Source organism: Natrix helvetica (assembly GCF_964273705.1).
Source record: "Natrix helvetica genome assembly, chromosome: W".
NCBI classification, from domain to species: Eukaryota; Metazoa; Chordata; class Lepidosauria; order Squamata; family Natricidae; genus Natrix; species Natrix helvetica.
In genome coordinates, this window is record NC_138555.1 from 17,378,477 (window position 1) to 17,397,871 (window position 19,395).

The 19,395-nt window shown below is 51.2% G+C and overlaps 1 protein-coding gene across 7 annotated transcripts in view; it reads right to left on the reverse strand.

Annotated features, from left to right (window-relative positions):
- Positions 1–422: 422 nt before the first annotated feature.
- The window catches only part of LOC309400388 (helicase SRCAP-like), a 104,265-nt gene continuing 85,292 nt past the window's right edge, over positions 423–19,395 (reverse strand). For all 7 annotated transcript variants that reach the window (XM_081968846.1, XM_081968845.1, XM_081968844.1 and 4 more), the window contains 5 exons: positions 14,500–14,614; positions 14,129–14,257; positions 13,851–14,033; positions 5,896–5,979; positions 423–5,370 (listed from right to left, as the gene is read on the reverse strand). In XM_081968846.1, the coding sequence (XP_081824972.1) occupies positions 1,627–5,370; positions 5,896–5,979; positions 13,851–14,033; positions 14,129–14,257; positions 14,500–14,614 (4,255 nt within the window). In that variant the 3' untranslated portion in view covers positions 423–1,626. The remainder of the gene's footprint in view (positions 5,371–5,895; positions 5,980–13,850; positions 14,034–14,128; positions 14,258–14,499; positions 14,615–19,395) is intronic.

Consider the following 19,395-nt stretch of genomic DNA (forward strand, 5'->3'; position numbering starts at 1 on the left):
TGAATGTGATTTATGACCAAGGCAGAGGGGAGGGGACACAGGGGTAAAGTTCAGACGCCATTAAGTGGAAATCAGTTTCGGCTCCACAGAAGGACATGCCAAGATGTTGATAGTAATAAATGAATGGGTTTTTTAGAACTTTGTCTCGAGGCTCATAAATTAATTAGGTCATCTCTTGGGAACTTCACACAGGGCAAATATAGATTCCAGTTTGTCCAACTGAATTTGACAGCAAATGACACCTTGTGCTAAGACCAAATAAATTTGCTGAATTTGAGCCCAACAGCGTGTGGAGAAACATCAATACACAGCTCCCTTATACAACCCAACCCACTGTGCCCAAGCAAGCTGTTCTCCAAAGAGATGGAAACACAGAAAGAAAAACAACTTTTTTAAAAAAAATTCCACAAATCTGTGTGGTATGCGTTTTTTCTCCTTTTAACACTTTATTCATAAGCATTATTTTGAAGAAAGATTACATCGGTCTTTTGTACAAGTTCTGAACATGCTTCAGTAGGAAAGACAGCTCCATGGGAACACCTCCTCCTCCTGCAGCCCATCCCCAAATCCAGAGAACCGCTACTGCCCCCTAAAACCCACTGCAGTGAGGGAGGGGAGGGGAAATTGTGCTCCCCTATACAAAATAACCTTTGCATAGTTTATGTTCAAAAGAACCTATTTTACAATGAGAGCTGTACACAAAAGGAATGGAAGGGGAGAAGGAGTTGACCCAACTCATGAATCCACAAAAAAAGTCCTTGGAGCAGTGAGGCTGTGATTGACATCATTAAAAAAAGACATTTTTCTCTGGGTGTTGATGCAGAAAAGGAGCACATCATGTTACTGGGTTGGGTGGTGTGTCTCCTCTCCCTTGCCCTCCAGGTTGGTTGGAGAAATAACTCTCTTACCACTTCATGCCTCAAAAGGGCCTGACGTGGTGAACGGAATAAGCAGGGAGACAATCGAAAGGGGTAGCCAGAAAAGGGGACCTAGCATTTGGTCACTGTCATTTAAAAACAAACCCCAAGCCATTTAAAAAGTAAGAGCTAATCATGTTTATAAATCAGGGCATCCTCTGCAGGATTTGGGGGTGGGGGTGAGGGAAGAGGACAGAGGAACACCTGGGCCAAAAACATGACACGCTCCTATCAAAAGCCAGGGCTGGACTTCCCAAAGCACTGAGGGGCATTTAAGGATAGCAGGTGCCCTGCAGTGTTATTCTAGGGGCAACAACTCTAAAGCTACTCCCCCCCCACCCCCTCTCTCTGCCCATGGTTAGGAAGTAGCAGAAATCATTGCAAAGTGCTGGCCCTGCCACTACAACCTGCAGAGGGTCAACTGAACTCCCCAGCCCCAGCGAGCGACCTCAGCAGGAGTGCCCCTTGCCTGCTCCCAGAAAAAGCACCTGGGAATAAAGAGCCATGCTCACCGTCCTCCTCCTCTTCCTTTCAAGTCAACAGTCAAGACTGGAATGCAGGGAGCTCCAACAGCTGCCCCCACATTAACGGGAGGATTAAGAGCAAAGGGAGGTGAGGGACTAGATCTGCTTACTGTTATGTGTGGGAAAAGAGGTGGCTGTCAAGCCATCCCCACAGAGAAAGACCAGCGGGACCTCTCGCTCTGTGGTTACGTCTTGGGCTTGCGGCCTCTGTTACTTTGCGAAGAGGTAACTGGGGCAGTAGAGGAAGGGGCTGTTGTGGAAGAGATGGCTCCAGTGACTCCCGCAGCCAAAGAAGCAAAAGCAGAACCCGTTTTCCAGGGGGGAATTGGGGAGGACCCCAATCGGGTATTGTCTGCAGGCTTCACTGCGCTACGGAGGATGCGGTTGGCTGTCCCACTCTGGTGAACCTGGCCCCTTTTTCGACCGTGCCCCCTGGCTGAGTCATAACACTGGCGCTTCGGCTGCCAGATACACTTATAACTGTTGGATTCCAAGGAGGATTTCAGAGAATACTCCGACTCTCCACTCTCCTGTTCAGAGATGCCTTGGGAAGCAGGTGACTTACTGCTGTTCCTCACCCGCTTGCCCTCCATGGAGAAGCGCCATTTCCTTCGCTGGGTTTCCCGCTCCAGCGGTGGAACAAGGCAGCCAGGCCGCAGGCGAGTCGAGCGGGCAGGGGTGTTAGCGGAAGGCTGTTCCCAAGTACTACTCTCTGCCGATGAAGCCCTCTCAGTGCCTGTGTGCTTTGGACAGGGCTGAACTAATGCCCTACTGTAAGACTCTGGCTTTTCTTCTTCCCGCTTCAGCAGGGCGAGTCTGGTAAGAGGTCGGGTCTCCTCACCGTCCGAAGAGGTCTGGTTGGCACTGGGCAACAACTGGCCACGGTCATCCTTTCTCCTACGCGTTCGTCGCTTGTGGCCAGGAGGAGCTGAGGTGTACTTCTCTAAAGAGGTCTCCTGGTTAGAGTTGGAGGCGAAAGGTTGTGCCACCTCCACTCGAGGCGAAGATGGGTTCTTTGGGGGACGACCCCTTTTCCGCTTAGGTGGAGAATTTGCTGCTCGGGAGCTGGGGGCACTTTTGGGTAGCGAGCATGACATGGGGGACAGATAAGGCGGATCTTGCATCTCTGGTGAAGTTTCTGTGGCAGAGACCCCTTGAGGGGAAGACACTCGGGGTTCACACACTTCAGTGGAAGGTTTGGAAAGTGCTTTAGAGGAAACGGTCAACAATTCTTGTGCCTTCAAGGTGGATTTAGAATCTGACCCGGGTTGAGAATGCAATGAAGTTCGATTCCGTGCTTTAGGGGAGGTTTTTGAGATGGCCATTTTGGGATGTAGGTCTAGAGGCTCGTGAAGCATCGAGGTGGCCTCTGTTACAGAGACTGTCTCAGATTTCAGCAGCTTCTTTTGCACCTTAGTGGGGAGCTCTACAGCCTGAGGTTTTGTGGATGGGGATAGCAGCGCTTCCGAAGCAGGAGACTTGGGACGCATGACAGGGGACTGCCGAGTCTTAGGGGGCCGGCCACGCCTTCGCTTTTCCACAGGGGAGTCACCATTCTCATTGCTGTCTGTCTTGCTCTTGGGAGATTCGCTCTTGGGAGAGGAGCTCTCAAGCCGCTTCTGTTCTGGGGACTGAGTCCGTGGATGGCCCTCGGGTGTTTTCCCCACTGGTGCTTTTCTTTGGGGGCTGATCTCCAGACCTGGCTCAGGGAAGGGCTGGAGCAACCCTGGACTCTGCTGATCTGGTGACTTGTTCTTGGGGGGACGTCCTCGTTTGCGCTTGACAGGCTCAGAAGACATATTACCTAGCAGCTCCCCTTTCAAACCATCGTCCTTTTCTTTGGTTGCTGCCCAGCTCTCCAGTTCGATTCTTCGCCGGGCAGGCAAATCCCGCAGCAGAGGCAAGGCTTTCATAGAAGGTGGAATTTCTGGTTCCGACAGGCTTTGTGCCAGGCTGCTTCCCAGATTCATCACAGCGCTGGGGGCCAAATCCAGCTTGCACAGGCGATTGCGTCGTCGACGAATGAGCTCTTTCTCTTCTACCACCGTGACAAGGCGCCCTGGCAACTTGCGTAAGACTTTGGCAGCAGGGCCATCTGGCATTTGACACCTTTGCTGGATTTGTACATCAGCGCTGGTTCGGCGACGGGGAGGTTTGTTCGGTGAAAGGTTGTCATCCAAAGACAAATTTCCTGGAAGCGATGAACTCTCCTGCGAAGTGGCAGAGCCAGGGCAGACTGCTGCCAGCCTAGCCTCCTGGGGCACCTCCCCGTGTTTTTTTCCCCCTACTGCTCCTTGATTCTGAGCTGTTGTTTCACCCAGACTATTGACTTTGTTGTCAGCTGTCTCTGATTTAGGCGATGTATCCCCCAAGGGTAAGATTTCAAGCTGGGGCTCAGTTAGCAAATTTGAAAGAGGCGAAGGGAGGTCTCCACTTGTCAGAGATTCCTTCAAGCCATTTTGTTCCTTGATACAGGCCAAAGTTTCCAGTTGAAGGAGAGAGCTGGTAGCTGGAGAGTGATCCAAGGAAGGAAACACAGGGGGGTCCATCTTGGGGACTTTGCTGTCTAACACAAACGATGCTGCACTGTCTGCGGCTTCCCAAGTGGCATATTTTGTGCTTTTAGAAGAAAGAGGCTCAGTTACTACCTTAGCAGTGTCATTAGGAGGTGCTGCGGTCTCTCGAGTAGAGATCTGCCTGGTTGCCTCATCTGCAGAACTGACCGGTTCTCCTTCTGCAGCATTACAGCTGGTGTGTACATCTGCTCCTTCAGTTGGCTTCTGCACACTCATCTTTTGCTCAATCACAGGTAAATTTATTTCACCTGTAACCTCAGGTTTGTTCTCAGAGGTTAGTTCCACAGTGCCAAATGACACTGGAGTCGTTGCTTTTATTTTACTATCTGGGATATTCAGCTTCCCAGTATCAGGTAATGCCTGTGTACGCAATAATTTCCCAGTGAGCAGAGTGTCTTGTTCTTGGAACACTGCAACTTCCTTATCTGCAGCAGACTCAGCAGGGTGGAAATCCAGGGTTGGTTGACTGAACTGTGAAATTTCTGTTTCTCTTTTCTGCTCTTCTACATCTGCTTTCAATTTAAATGCCTCTCCATCAAGTCCTTGCAAGTGAAATTCGGGAGCCTTTACCTCCGTCCTTGACACCTCAGGCTTAGGTGAGCTACATGTAAATTTATCCAGCCCGGAAGGTTTTTTAGGCTTCTGTAGACCTGGCCTTGGCCCTTTATCCAAGTTGGTATCTGATGCCTGTGGGGCACTTCCTGGTAATCTTTCATCAACAAGCACGATCTTGGTCTTTGATGTGGTACTTCTAAGATTTCTGTCCCCAGCAGCTCCAGGATCTGATTTCTGTGGAGTAGCTTGTAGCAGATTATCCCCAGCAGATGGGGTGTCTCTTCTATGGAGATTAGTTCTCAAAACCCTGTCACCAGAAGCTTCACTTCTGTTGAGGGGCATTTTCTGCACCTTCTCCCCACTAGTTGGGCCTTTATTCCATAGCTCTTCCTGACAGGTCAAAGTTCTTTGAGTATTCAGGACAATCTGAGCCTGCTTTTCTTCCTGTACCAGCTCTCTATGTACCAAAGCACTTCTGGTGTGCTGCGCTACTTGGGGCAGGTTGTCATCTTCCTCATCTGTCACCACTCGGGAATGCCAGAGATTGGGCAGCCTCGTCTGGGAGGATTCCACATCTCCACTATCCCCATCCTTTGGTGGAAGACGAGTGCTACGGAGCCGTATGCTCATGCGGGTGCCGGTCCTTTCTGACAGTGTCCGGCTAGACATCTTGGCCTTCTTGCTTTTCTTGCTGGAGCCTTCCTCAAGGAGGTTACTCTCATTTTCATCCTCTGGCAGTTTAAAGACCACTTCATCCTTAGCCTGGTCAATATCTTTGCGGGCAGCTTCCACCTGTTCCTGGAACAACAGAGAAATCAGGTAAGGAGGAATCACCATTAGGTTGGCAAGGATTTTAGCCCTGTGAGCTACTCAAAGGCATCAGGAAAAATAAGACTATAGAGGCATAACCTCCCCCCACTTCTCAATAGGACCAAATGCTAAACATCCTCATATTTCAAAATTGTAGAAGGTCCTTAATATACATCATGTGCTAATTGTCCTCTCCATGAAAGGCTGAGACCAGAAAAATGGGATTCTCAACAGCCTGGAAGATGGTTGCTTTGCGGCTATTTTAAATAAGTTGAATCAGACTGAGGAGCTATCCAACATTTCACGTAAGATTTAGACGGGAAGAAGAAGCAGCAGAAGCAGAAGCAGAAGCAGAAGCAGAAGCAGAAGCAGAAGCAGAAGCAGAAGCAGAAGAAGAAGAAGAAGAAGAAGAAGAAGAAGAAGAAGAAGAAGAAAAAGCAATGATCCTTGATTCCCATTTTTCTGACCAGTATTATATAAAATAATTTCACCAACTAGGTAGTGGAAATTTACCTCTGCTTGTTTCAACTCCTCCCGACTGATGTCCTCCAGGGATGCCTCCAAAAAGTTCATGGCATAGCGTTCAATAGGAGTGAGCTAGAAAATATTGAGGGGGGGGAGAGAGAGAGAACAGATCACGTGTTTTAAAATTATTTTGGACATGGGGGTTGGAATGCAGGGCAGTACTTGTGAGATGTTTCCATTTGTGTTGAATTTTGAGTGTTTGTTTACGATTTATTCCTACTGCCAATTACGGATTCACTATTATGCTGCTGTTTGGTTGTATTCTTTTAGATATGGTTGGGCCCCCAGAGTCATGATGAGATGGGCAGCCATATACACTTAAATGTCAGTTGGTCTTACCTGAACTGCATGTCTAGAAGCGGCGTGGGAGCAGTCACATGTGGGTATTAACACGGCCCATTTGCCCGGAGACTAAGGTAAATTTGAGGTCACTTCCTCTACTTCCTCCTCGTGACTTCCCAGATTAACCGACAGTCCAGACCAAGTAGAGCCTGGGAAGGAAGGGAACAGGAAAAGGAACAAAACAATACTCCCTCCCCCAGGCCTGACTGACCTAACACTAATCTCCCTCAGGCCCACATGCGCAGGAGCGCACCGAACGGGCGGGTTGTGACTGCTCCCACACCACTTCTAGACATGCAGTTCAGGTAACTGACAGCCTCAGAAGCGAGACGTGGGAGGAGTCACATGTGGGGCATACCAAAGCTAGATGTCCATGGGAGGGTATCATTGGGCCTGAGCCCCGATTGTCTAGCACTCTCTGAAGAACCCTCCTACCAAATGACGCCTCAGCAGAGGCATAGGCATCCAGCCGGTAATGCCAAATGAAGGGAGAGGGCGATGCCCAAGCGGCTGCCCTGCAGATGTCCTCAATGGGCGCCTGGGTAGCCCAGGCCACAGAGGTTGCCACACTCCTGGTGGAGTGTGCGGTGATGCCCTCTGGAATCGGGATCCCCCGTGCCTCATAGGCCTTAGTGATAGCGAGTCTAATCCACCTGCTGATAGTGGCAGCTGATACCTTTGCCCCTCTAGAAGAAGCCTGGAAGGAGACAAAAAGCTCCTCCGACCTCCTGAAGACCGCAGTGCGTCTGAGGTAAATACACAGTGCCAGGTGGGAAAGCAATGGATCACCAGGGGCCGAAGATTAGCAGCCCCTCTGAGGAACCTCTTTATTACCGGGTGCTGAGATAGGGATCTAGAGCCCACTCCCCCAATGACCGTGGCCAAGGCTGAGACCTGCCTCCTGAGGGTACTGGGAGCCAGACCTTTCTCTAAACCATCCTGGAGAAACTCCAGCACCTGTGGCGCAGATGCTGAAGCCGGATCTACTTGGGCCGACCTGCACCAGGCTACAAAGGCATTCCAGGTAGCATCGTAGATGCGCATGGTAGACTTCCATCTGGAAGCCTCAATGGTCCTGATCACCCTGGCTGAAAACTGGGCCTCCCTCAGCTGCTGCCGGTCAAGCACCATGCGGTCAATTGGAGCCACTCTGGATCCGGATGGTCTAGACTCCCCTGGCGCAGAGCTCCTTCCTCCCAGGGAATCCTCCAATGAGGCCTGTCCGACAGGCCCACTAGATCCCCGAACCAGGGGCGCCGGGACCAGTGGGGCGCTATCAGAATGACCTCTGCTCTCTCTAGCACTAGCTTCCTCAGAACCCCAGGAAGGAGAGGAAGGGGAGGGAAGGCGTAAAGGAGGCCCGACGGCCATCTGCAGCAGAGGGCGTTGACGTCTCTCGCTCCTCGAGCCAGGAACCAGGAGATGAACATCGGAACCTGGGCGTTTGACGGGGTGGCAAAGAGATCCACAGTCAGCCGACCGAACCTCTGGCAAATCCGCTCGAAGATGCTGGGGTGTAACTGCCACTCCCCGTGATCTACCGTCTCCCTGCTGAGCCAGTCTGCTTGCCGGTTGTCCACTCCGGAGATGTGTTCCGCCCAAATTGACAAAAGATTCCATTCCGCCCAATTGCACAGCCAAACTGCCTAGTTGCGAAGCGCTAAGGAGTGTGTGCCTCCCTGCTTGTTCACATGAGCTTTGGCTGCCACGTTGTCCATTAGGACCAGGAGATGTTGACTGACCACTGCCTCCTTGAAGTGCTAAAGCACCAAGTGAATCGCCCTAAGCTCCAGCCAATTGATGTTCTTCCGAAGATCCGTGGGTGTCCACCTGCCCTGCGCTATCTGAGATTGCAGGTGCGCCACCCAGCCGAACAGACTCGCGTCTGTAGTCAGAGTCAACCTGTCTGGTTCCCTGAAGAGGGAGCCCTTGGCGAGAGCCGGGGACATCCACCAACGGAGGGAGAGAAATACCTGGGGTGGCACCAGGAGCTTGAAGAAGGCGTCGCTCGTCCCGTCCCTCTGGTGTGGCAGCAGGAACCACTGAAGTTCTCTGGCGTGAAGGCGAGCCCAAGGCACAATCCCGATGCAGGAGATGAACTTGCCCAGGAGCCTGGAGAGAAGGACTACGGGAACAGAACGTGTCTTGCGGATCTCCCGGATCAACTCCAAAATACTGTCCCTACGCTCCTGTGACAAAAATACCTCACAAGCCACTGAATCAATGATGGTCCCCAAATGTTGGAGTCTAGTGGCAGGGGTGAGATTACTCTTCTCAAGATTGATCAAGATCCCCAGGGTCTGCAGGGTGTGAATAGTGAGGTTCAAGTCCCTTCCTGCTCTGTCCGACGAAGTGGCCAACACGAGGATGTCATCTAAATAGCAATGCAACCGGACTGGGAAGGACCGGAGATGACCTGTGGCTACAGCCAACACCTTGGTGAAGGTCCGAGGGGCAGATGCTAGCCCAAAGGGAAGGGCCCTGTACTGGTAATGCACCCCCCCCCCCCCCATATGCAAACCTAAGGAACTGTCGGTGGTCCGGGGCAATCATGATGTGAAGATACGCTTCCGTGAGATCAATGGACACTAAGAAATCACCCTGCCTGATTCCCTCTAAGATAGACTTGAGGGAGGCCATCTTAAATTTCCTGTAGACCAATCTGGAATTCAATAACTTGAGGTCCAAAATTGCTCTCCACCCCCCTGAACTTTTAGGAACTATGAACAAATTGGAATAAAAACCTAAACCCCTCTACTCTTCCGGAACTAACTCCACAGCCCTGATATCTAACAAGTGCTGAATGGCCTTGCGCATAAGGGAACGTTTGGCCGGATTCTTAGAGGAAGGGAAAAGACGAAACCTAGTCGGGGGATGGGAACGGAACTCCAACTTCAACCCAAATTCAACTGTATGAAGAACCCAAGCATCAGTGGTAAGCATAAGGTAAGGCGACTGCCGATCGGAAGATCCGATCCCGAATCACTTGTTCCTGCGGTAGGGACGGCCACCCCCCACTCGAAAGGGACGCTTATTGGGCTGTTGGTACCTGTCTCTGTCCCTAGAGTAATGCCTGTCCCCCTGTCTAGGGTATCTGGGAGCAGAATACCTCGGCTGCTGGAAGTCCTGCTCAGGGGGTCGATAGGAGGACCTCCTAGGGCCGTGATGGCGAACCTATGGCACGCGTGCCACAGGTGGCACACGGAGCCATTTCTTAGGGCACGCGAGGGGTTGCCCTGTCAGCTCCAGTGTGCATGCGCAATAGCCAGCTGACTTTGGCCTTCATTTTTGGCCGTTTTTCACCTGCCTCCGGAGGGCAAAAAACAACCCAACACAGAAACCGGAACTTCGGGAACGGACTTCCAGTTTGCATGTTGGGTTGTGCTTTGCAACAGCCGTGGGGTCGGAGGGAGTTTGCTCAGGAGCGATGCTGGCAGGGTCAGAGGGAGGGGTAGCCCAAGCTTTCTGGGATGAGTAAACAAGTGTGGGGAGGCGAAGGGGAGATAGAAGAGAGAGCGCTGGTCAGGAGCCACAGGAGGGGTAAAGCGGCAGCCGAGGGGGTGAGGAGATCCCGGCTTGCACACAGGAGCGAGGGCACCTTTAAGCTTGCGGCTTTCTCAGCGCTGTTGCAAACCACGGCGGCCCCGATGCCCAGCACCTTCCATCCACAGCAGCTGCACCCTGCCGCCTTTGGAGGCAGCCGCTTTTCTTGGTGGGGTAGCTTGTGAAACCCCCCCCCCCCCTTCTGCTGGGCCAAGAGCAGCTGACCTGTGAGGGTGCCGTTTCTCGCCATCATTTGCGGGGCTAAAAAGCTCATGAAACAGTCTCTCCCACCCCGCCTCGCCTGTCTCTTTAATTCACGCCTCTTTGTCTCCCCCTGAAATGACCTCATCCTCAGTAGAAAGCAATTGGGAAAGGTTTGTGTGTGTTTTGGGCTGGGGGAAATAAGGTAAGGAGGAAGGACAGAGGCTTCTCGGCTCGCTCTCACCTCCCGGATAGCAGAGGTTCCTGTGTTGGGATGCCCTGCCTTTTCCTCCCTGAACTGGTGCTGGAGGGTGGGAATCTGATGTCTGTCTGGAGGCTGATGAGCCCAGGAGCAGCACACCCATGAAGCCCAGCTGGGCGGAGGGACACAGAGTCCGGGAGGCGAGCAAAAATGCCTCCGTTCTTCCTCCTTGTCTTATTCTCCTCCACCCACCCACCGTCTCTCTCTCTATCTCTCACTCACACACACACACAAATCCTTTCCCAATTGCTTTGTCCCGCTCCGGCACTTTAGGCAAAGAGGCGCAATTTAAAGAGACAGGCGAGCTGGAGGGGGGGGAGGAAGCAGCAATCGCCCCGGCACATATTCCTCCTTGCCCATCGTGGCTGCCAGGGCTTCTCCTTCATAATGGGCTGCAGGAGGAGGAGGGAACCCCATCTCCCCCATTGGGAACTCTGCCAGAAAAGCCATCCGGGAGGCGAGAGTGAGCGCACACACTCCCTCCCTTTTTCTCAAGTCCACGGAGGGAGATTTCCTTCAGAATCAAAACAGCTGGTGGGACACCTCAGCGCAGCGCTGCTCCTTCCATGGACTTGAGGGGAAAGAAAGCCCCCTTTCCCCCTTCTCAAATTGCAGTATGCCTGGAGAGAGAGGCAGGGAGGGAGGAAGAGCACATGCCACCTCCAATTAGTTATCCAAGCTCAGTTTCCTGCTGCCAAGGCCAGCGCTCTAAAGGCGGCAGGGTACGGTATGTCCTGCGGGTGTGAGTGGAACATGCTGGAAGCCTCCGGAGGGCCTGCGTGGGGGCGTTTTCACCCTCCCCAGGCCCTAGAAATCCTCTGGAGCCTGGGAAGGGTAAAAAAACGGGACCATCACGTAACAAAAGGGGGAGGGCGGGGGTCGCACGCGCATGCCCGGGTGGTGGTGGTAGTTACATGCACATGCGCATTGGGGTCTGCACGCATAGGATTATGGGTTTGGCACGCATGGCCATGACCCCCCCTGCCCTCCCCCCCTTTTGGCACGCGAAGCCAAAAAGGTTTGCCATCACTGTCCTAGGGTAAGGCGCAGGGCGTTGGTTGGAGCGCTTGGCCGTGGAAGGGAAGACCTTGCGCTTGTTCTTGTCCTCTATAAGGATAGGATCAAGGGAGGCTCCGAACAGTTTGTCTCCCGTGTACTCTGCCCCCGCCAAATGCCACTTTGCCCGGGACTCTGCTTGCCAGTTGCGCAGCCAGAGAAGGCGTCTGGAAGCCACCGAAGACAGCCCTGGAAGAATACTTGACTGCATCCAGCGTAGCGTCAGCTGAGAACTGGGTGGCTGCCATCAACTTCTTGATGTCTTGCAGGAGACGCATGTCTGAAGCGGGGGTTCGATCACGGAGCTGTTCCAGCCACAGCAAGGTGGACCTGTTGAAGAATGAAGCAGCAGCAGCCGCTCTGATTGCCCATGTTACTGCTTGAAAGGTCTTGTGGCATAACCAGCTCCGCCTTCTTATCCTCCACCTTCAAGCAGTTGGCGATATCACCAGTCACCACCACAGACGCAGAAGCCAGGCCAGCCACCGGCACATCTATAGATGGAACCTGCAGAGCTTGGGCGAAGGTTGCGTTAAGATTGAAAAATCTGCGATCATTACTGCCTGGAGTGGGAAACGTGCCAGGCTTAGCCCATTGTGACTTAAGCACCTCCATGAATAAATCCGGAGTGGGAATCTCTTCCTTTTCAAACTGTGGTTTATAAAAGGGCCCCTTCTTGGTTCCCCCACTGGAGGTGGAAGGGGTAGCAGCTTGAGCCGGGGCTGAGGTGCTGTCCAGATCTGCAATAGCCTTTGCCTTGCGAAGCAGGAAACCAAACAAGGCAGGAAGGAACAAGCCAGTAATTGTGGGGGCCTCTGTAGTCTGGGAATCTTCGTCCTCAGAGAAGGCCACATCCTTCTGCCCCTCTTCCTCCAATCCAGACCCCTCACTAGCTGTGGAAGGAGACTCCGATCTGTGGTCTCTAGCTGCAGAGGATTGGGGTTGGTCTGGATGACCTCGTGGGGTGCCATGAGAAGATTTTCGTCTAGAGGCTTGAAATTGATGCTGCATGACACGGGCAATCACATTCTGAAAACCCTCAGAAAGCTCTGGATCGGCTGGGGAAAGGATAGGAGGTTCTGCAGATTGAGGAGCCAAGGGTGGTCTGGAAGAACCAGCAGCCATGCAACCAAAGGGATCTCCCCAGTGTCCAGAAGACTGGGCAGGAGACAACAGAGGGGATAGAGGGCTAGCTTCCCTTGCAGTGCCATGTGGGTAACCTGGGGAACCCAGATGGGCTTCTGGTAAAGGTAAAGACCGGATAGGAGAACGTGATCTGGATGGGGAAGGGCTGATTTCTTCCCTAATCCTTCTGCCAGCCACCCTGGTAATGTGGGTCTCCCTGCTAGTAGATCTCCTCCTAACTGATTTTGAGGTGGCCTTCTTAGAGGTAGACCTCCCCCTCGCAACAGGGATTGTTCCCCGGGAGGTCCCCTCGCCCGAATCTGCATCCCCTGGTGATCTGGGGGCAGCCCCCCCCCCCGCTCCTCGCAGCCTCCACCATCGCCTCTACTTACGATCGCTGCCTTCCCACCTCCACACTCTGCTGGCTGGCCTGGGCTTCTACGCACGGTCTGGAGCTCCTTCAGACCGGCGCTGTTGCAGCCATGCCACCGATACGCGGCCCAAAGAGGCCGTCCCACTGCCTATTCAAAGGGGCCCTCCCCGGATCACCAGCAGAGCACAGGCCCGAAAACCTTCATCCCTCTCTTGGCGGTGACTCAGGGCGTCTGCGGCGGCTGGAAAGCAAGACCGCCGATCTCCACGTGCATCCAAAATGGCCACCAATCAAAATGGCGACCGCCAACCAAGCGGTCCGATGCCAAGCCGGCTCCAACCGAGCCGCTCCTCCAGGAACCTCCTGATTGCTCCGCGACCCCCTCCGATGGATCTGGGGGTCGCTCGGACAGCGCCCAACGGCGCGCGGCCTGGAACCTCCCTCTCAACCGGCCAGCGGCCTGGAGGCTCCCTTGTAATGCAGCAAGCACAGCTTGTGCAGAGAAAAAAAACTTTAAACTGACACAGAGACGCAAGGAAGAGAGGTGGGAGGAACACAAGTGGAAAAACACTAACAGACAAATCTAATAACCCAACAAATCTCAAACCACTGGAGAGTCAGAATTTTACTCCTTCTGGGCCGAAGACGGAGGTTAATCTGGGGAGTCACGAGGAGGAAGTAGAGGAAGTGACCTCAAATTTACCTCAGTCTCCGGGCAAATGGGCCGTGTTAATACCCACATGTGACTCCTCCCACGCCTCGCTTCTGAGACCAAACAAGCTAAAGAAAAAAATCCTCTGCCTGAATCTAAAGCAGGGGTGTCCAACCTTGGCAACTGTTAAGGCCTGTGGATTTCAATTCCCACAATTCCCCAGCCAGCAATTTTGGGAGCTAAAGTCCACAATTCTTGACGCTATCAAGGTTAGACACTCCTGTTCTAAGGGAAACAGTATTTTTGTATGACTGCAGCAGGTCTATGTCATGGAACAAAGCGACAGCCTTCCACTTCCATCTCAGGTTAAAAGGAAGGATTTTATGTACCTGTTCTACAAGCGAAGCAATTTCCTGCTCTGCTTTAGAAAATTCTTCCTCTTCCTCTTTGCTGGACCGGTCTTCTGCATCCAAAGGAATGTTCTCATTGAATTCTGCCAGCTCAGCCACTTGCTCTGCCTTGGCCTGAGTAGCTGCCCAGATGTCTTCTGGGTCCTCAGCCTTGCACAGTGCCTGTGAGGGAAGACATTTCCAGACAGAAATCACAACAGTCCTGGTCAAAGGGGGGAAGCTCCCTTATGTTCAGCATAATGAACAAAATAACCTACTTGTTCCAGAATCTGTGTCTGCTTGGTGGCTGTGGGATCCTCTTCCTCCTCCTGCACTGGAACTGGGGCCTCTCCTTCTTTCTTAGAAGGTTCATCTAGTGGCATGTCAAACAGCTCACGGATTGTTTGCTGAGGGTAGAGAAATTAAGTTACAAAATAACCTTAATATAGGAACTGCTGGCCTACATAGCTGATGATTCTTTTGTTGCCTTTTTTGTAGCAGATTAACATAACTAAGGTTGTCTCAAAGTAACATGGCAGAGTTAAAAACCTTCTTTATGATCGAAACTGTGGGTCCCATATGCCATTACACCAAGCACATCACAATTCAGCACCAAGGTCCGGGATCAATTACAGATGTTTATGGTTACCTGCTTGAAGTAGGCTGTAGTGAAGTTGCCCCCCTCAATAGCCATATCTCCTAGCATCCTTTTCTGATTAGCTTTCTTCAGAATATTTTCCTCCACAGTCCTTTCGCTGATCAACCTGAAGAAGGCATCACAGAATTAATCTGTAAGTTACTGCTAGCAACCATGTCTACATCTGGAAAAACTTATGAAATTTATGAACAGGTGTTTTTTTTTTTAAAAAGTGCTATAATACAATTATTAACCATCTAAATCATTTTCTGAATACAAAGTTTTTTTCTTTTTCTTTTCTGCAAAAGATCAAGATGGCTCCAGCTTCTCTGCCGTTATCACATTAGTTGAATTAGCTAAATTTAAGGTAATCCAGAACATCGAAATAAGATCTGTATAACTAACTGCAATTTTGGAACTGGACATTAAGGAAGAACAAAACACCAAGATGACTCCAGTCGCTCTTTTCCACATCAGCTGAATTAGATAAAGTTACGGTGGACCAGAACTCTGAAATAAGAACTGTATAATTAACTGTAACTTTGGAACTGGACATGATGGAAAGGTGGGAATTTGAAGAACTATGTGAAATTATAAAAAATATACATAAATCATTAAAATCAAGCCTAAATAGAATTCTGAATTCAGAGAAGCAGGTATTTAAAGAAGGAGGGAAGGAAGGGGGGGGGGGAGGGATAATGAAGGGGTAGAAACGGTGGAAAATAAAAAACAGACAAAAAACTCCATTGGGTTTGGCAGTGGTATAGGGAAAATTGAAAAGGGGGGATGTGTCCCAACAAAAGGAAATAAAAAGCAGACAAAAGATGTTTCAGAGGGTGACAGTGGCATAAGGAAAACCGAAGAAGGAGGTTACACCCCAACAAAGGGAAATATAAAATATTTCTTTGATAGTGTCTTGGGGAAAATTGAAGAGGGTGGACATGTCAAAACAAAGAAAAGGGAGAAGGCAGGAATAGAGAAGTGGGACAAAAGACTTACTAGGAAAAAATCAGACAACTAGAAATTGATATAGGGGAAAATATAAAGCTGAGATAAGGGGTTTACTCCTAAATATGACAATAAAATTGAGTTGCTAACTGATTGAATATGATAATGGAAAGATAATTAAATAAAGGTTAAAATATATGGAATATGGACAAATATGAAACTGATATGGGGAGATTGTAAAGCAGAGGTTTGTGATTCACTTTTATACACAATAATTAAACTGAGTTGCTAATTGATTATGACAATAGAAGGACAATTAAGCATGGGTTAAAATGTACGAAACATGGACATACTGTATGTATGCATTTTTTTTCTCTTTTTTAAAAAAGGAGGAAGATATATGTAAAAATTAAATATGTATATTGTAAAGGAATTATAAATACCATCAACATAAAATGGAGCTTGCTCAGAATAGGAGAGAGGGCGGGGGGGGGGAAGAGGAGGAGAGAAAGGAGGAGTGGAAAGGGGAGAGAGGAGAAGGAGAGAGGAAGGGGAAGTAGAGAAGGACAGAGGGAAAAAAGGAGGTAGGGAGGGGGAGGAGAGAGGGAGAAGAAAGTGATGGATAAGGTACAAATATGGTGTATGGAGAGCAGAAGAGCCAGTAATTGTTTTTGGGAATTGATGGTAAGACGAATTGATGTAAACATTTAATAACACAATACCATGTTGACTATGTAATAGTATACATGTGGTTATGTTATAAAAATGAAAAAATAAAAAACTTTATATATAAATCATTTTCTGCAACTACCAGAGCTCCTTCTAATTGCTGGTGCTGAAAAATGGGAGTATGGCTGTTAAAATGACACTGTAGGAGATGACCAGCCTGAGCCCAAGGGAGGGGTCAAATGCATCATAAATCACGAGTCCTTACGCAGCAAGAGATCTAAGTCCAGCCCACCTTGAATGCCTCTCTCATCTCCCGCTCATTTCCCTTAGCTGGCAGATGGTCAGATTCTTGTAGAGAGCTTAAGCTTGCAATAAAGCTTTATATAGGATTCCTCGACTTACGACCACAACTGAGCCCAAGATTTCTGTTGCTAAGTGAAACATTTCTTAAGTGAAATTTGCCCCATTTTACGATCTTTCTTGCCACACTTGTTAGGTGAATCACTGCAGGTAAGTTAGTAACACAGTTGTTAAATGAATCTGGTTTTCCCACTAACTTTGTTTGTCAGAAGATTGCAGATGCTGATACATGACCCCCAGGAACTGCAAACGTCATAATTATGAGTCAGTTGCCAAGCATCTTAATTTTTATTATGTGGCCATGGCGATGCTGCAACGGTTGCAAGTGTGAAAAATGGTCAAAATGACCATTGGCTTACCTGAAGGGTCCTTTTCTGTGCACTGCGGGAGAGTCCAAGCATGGGTTAAATTAGTCTGATTGCCCAAAGACTGAGTTCAAAAACTTTGGTAATGCCTCCTGCTCCTCGTTAAGGCCAGATTTTTAACGATGCCTGTACAGAAGATGCGATGAGATGGCGTGGAGAAAGTCCGGTGGTCCCAAACCCGGGCCTGCACAGAGCAGGGTGGGGTTGGACTCTCCCGCAGTGCACAGAAAAGGACCCTTCAGGTAAGCCAATGGTCATTTTCCTGTGCACTGCTTGGAGAGTCCAAGCATGGGACATACCCAAGTTAGGTGTCCACCGGGCGGGTAGAAGAGGAGGCCAAGGGTTCGGCCGCAGAGTGACCTTGTTGTAGCACCTGTCTGCCAAACGAGGCCTCTGCCAAGGCAAACATGTCTAACTTATAGTTCCGGACAAACGGAGAGGGGGACGACCAGGTTGCCGCCCTACAAATGTCCTCTATCGACACCTGGGTCGCCAGGCAGCCGTCGTAGAAGCACTCCTCGTGGAGTGGGCAGTGACGTTGCGTGGAACTGTCCTGGACTGATGTTCATATGCCAGGGCGATGCAAGCCCTCAGCCACTGCCCGATGGTGGATGATGTTACCTTCCGCCCCATCGACGCTGGTTGAAAAGAGAAAAATTCCGCAGTCCTCTTAATATCTGGTAGGACCCATCGCACATCCAGCTTATGCCAGGTACGTTCTCTGGGATGCCTGGGTCGTGGGCAAAAATCCAGCAACATCACCTCCTGCGATCTGTGAAACCAAAAGTTAATTTTGGGAATAAACGACGGGTCCAAGAGGAGGACGACCCTGTCCGAGTGAATGATGCATAAATCGTCCCGAACTGACAGGGCTGCCAACTCCGATATCCTCCGCGCTGAGGTAATGGCAATGAGGAAAACGGTCTTAAGAGTCAGATGTCGGAGAGTAACAGAAAAAGCGGTTCGAAAGGGGGCGAAGTCAGAGCCTGAAGAACTACGGAGCTGCCACATGGGGTAGCGATGAACAACCGGAGGGCGTAGGTTCGAGGCGCCCTTGAGGAAAGTACACACCCTCGGCAATTTGCTGAGGCCCTGGGATGGATGTCCAGTCCAGACGGTGGACAGAGCTGCCACCTGCCTCCGGAGAGTTTTCGGAGCAAGTCCTTTGTCCAAACCGTCTTGCAGGAAGTCCAAGACGTGTGGTACTGCAGCGGTGGCCGGATCGAGATCACGTGCGGAACACCAGGTGGCAAAGGTAGCCCAAGTTGAATCGTAGATTCTGACAGTAGCAGGCCTCCTGGATGGTCTGGATCACCTGCAGGGAAAAGCCGTCCCTCCTCCGGTGGTCCCCCTCAAGTGCGAGACGGCTAACTGCAGCCACCGGGGGTCTGGATGGACAATGGCCCCCTGGGTGAGGGAGAACTGATCCTGAGGGATGCGTCAAGGAGACAACACCAACAGACTTATGAGATCGGCGTACCAGGACCTTCTGGGCCAATAGGGAGCCACCAGAAGAACCTCTGCTCGTTCTGCAATGATCTTGCGAACCACTTGCGGAAGGAGCAGCAGAGGCAGGAAGGCGTACAGCAGTCCGTGCGTCCGCTTGCAGCGGACGGCATCCATCCCTTCCGCCCAGGGAGTGGAAGCGGGAGAAGAAGCGGGGAAGCTGTGTGTTCTCCTGACTGGCAAACAGGTCGACCGTTGGCATCCCGAACCTCTGGGTCAGTTCTAAGAACAAATCAGGATGCAGGCGCCACTCCGAATTGTCTATGGTAGTCCTGCTCAGCCAGCCCGCTTGGGTATTGTCCACTACCAAAATGTGGTCCGCCCGCAGAAACTGAAGATGTAGTTCCGCCCACCTACCTAGGGCCTCTGCTTCCGCCATGAGGGAGCGGGAGCGTGTCCCCCCGTCGGTTGATGTGGCCCTTGGTGGCCACATTGTCCGTCATCAACAGGACGTGGTGATGCTGAATGTGCCATTTGAAGTGGCGAAGGGCGAGTCTCACTGCTCTCAACTCCAGCCAGTTGATGTTGTGGGCTGATTCCTCTGGAGACCACCTGCCTTACGTCACCTGGTTGTCGAGGTGAGCGCCCCAGCCGGACAAGCTTGCGTCTGTCGTCACCACCAGTCGCTCTGGTTCCTTGAACTCCAGACCTCTTTCAACAGCTGGAGAGAGCCACCACCGCAGGAAGCGCCTTGCCTTCGGGGAAAGCTGAACTAGTGCCGTGGAGCTGCTCCTGTTGGCCCTCTGGTGAGGTAGCAGGAGCCACTGGAGAGTCCTGGCATGGAGCCTTGTCCAGGGAACCACGGATATGCAGGATATCATCTTGCCCAATAATTGGGACAGACGAACCACCGGCACCGTCCGTGCTCCCTGCACCTTGAGGACCAGGGCCCTCAGGCTGGCTAACCTATCCTGCGATAGGTAAACCTTGCAAGCTTGGGTGTCTATCACTGCCCCTAGGTGTAGGAGCCTGGTGATCGGCTCCAAGTGGCTCTTCTCCAAGTTCACGCAAAATCCGTGCCTGGAGGCTCCTCATGGTGGTGCGGCGGTCATGGACCGCC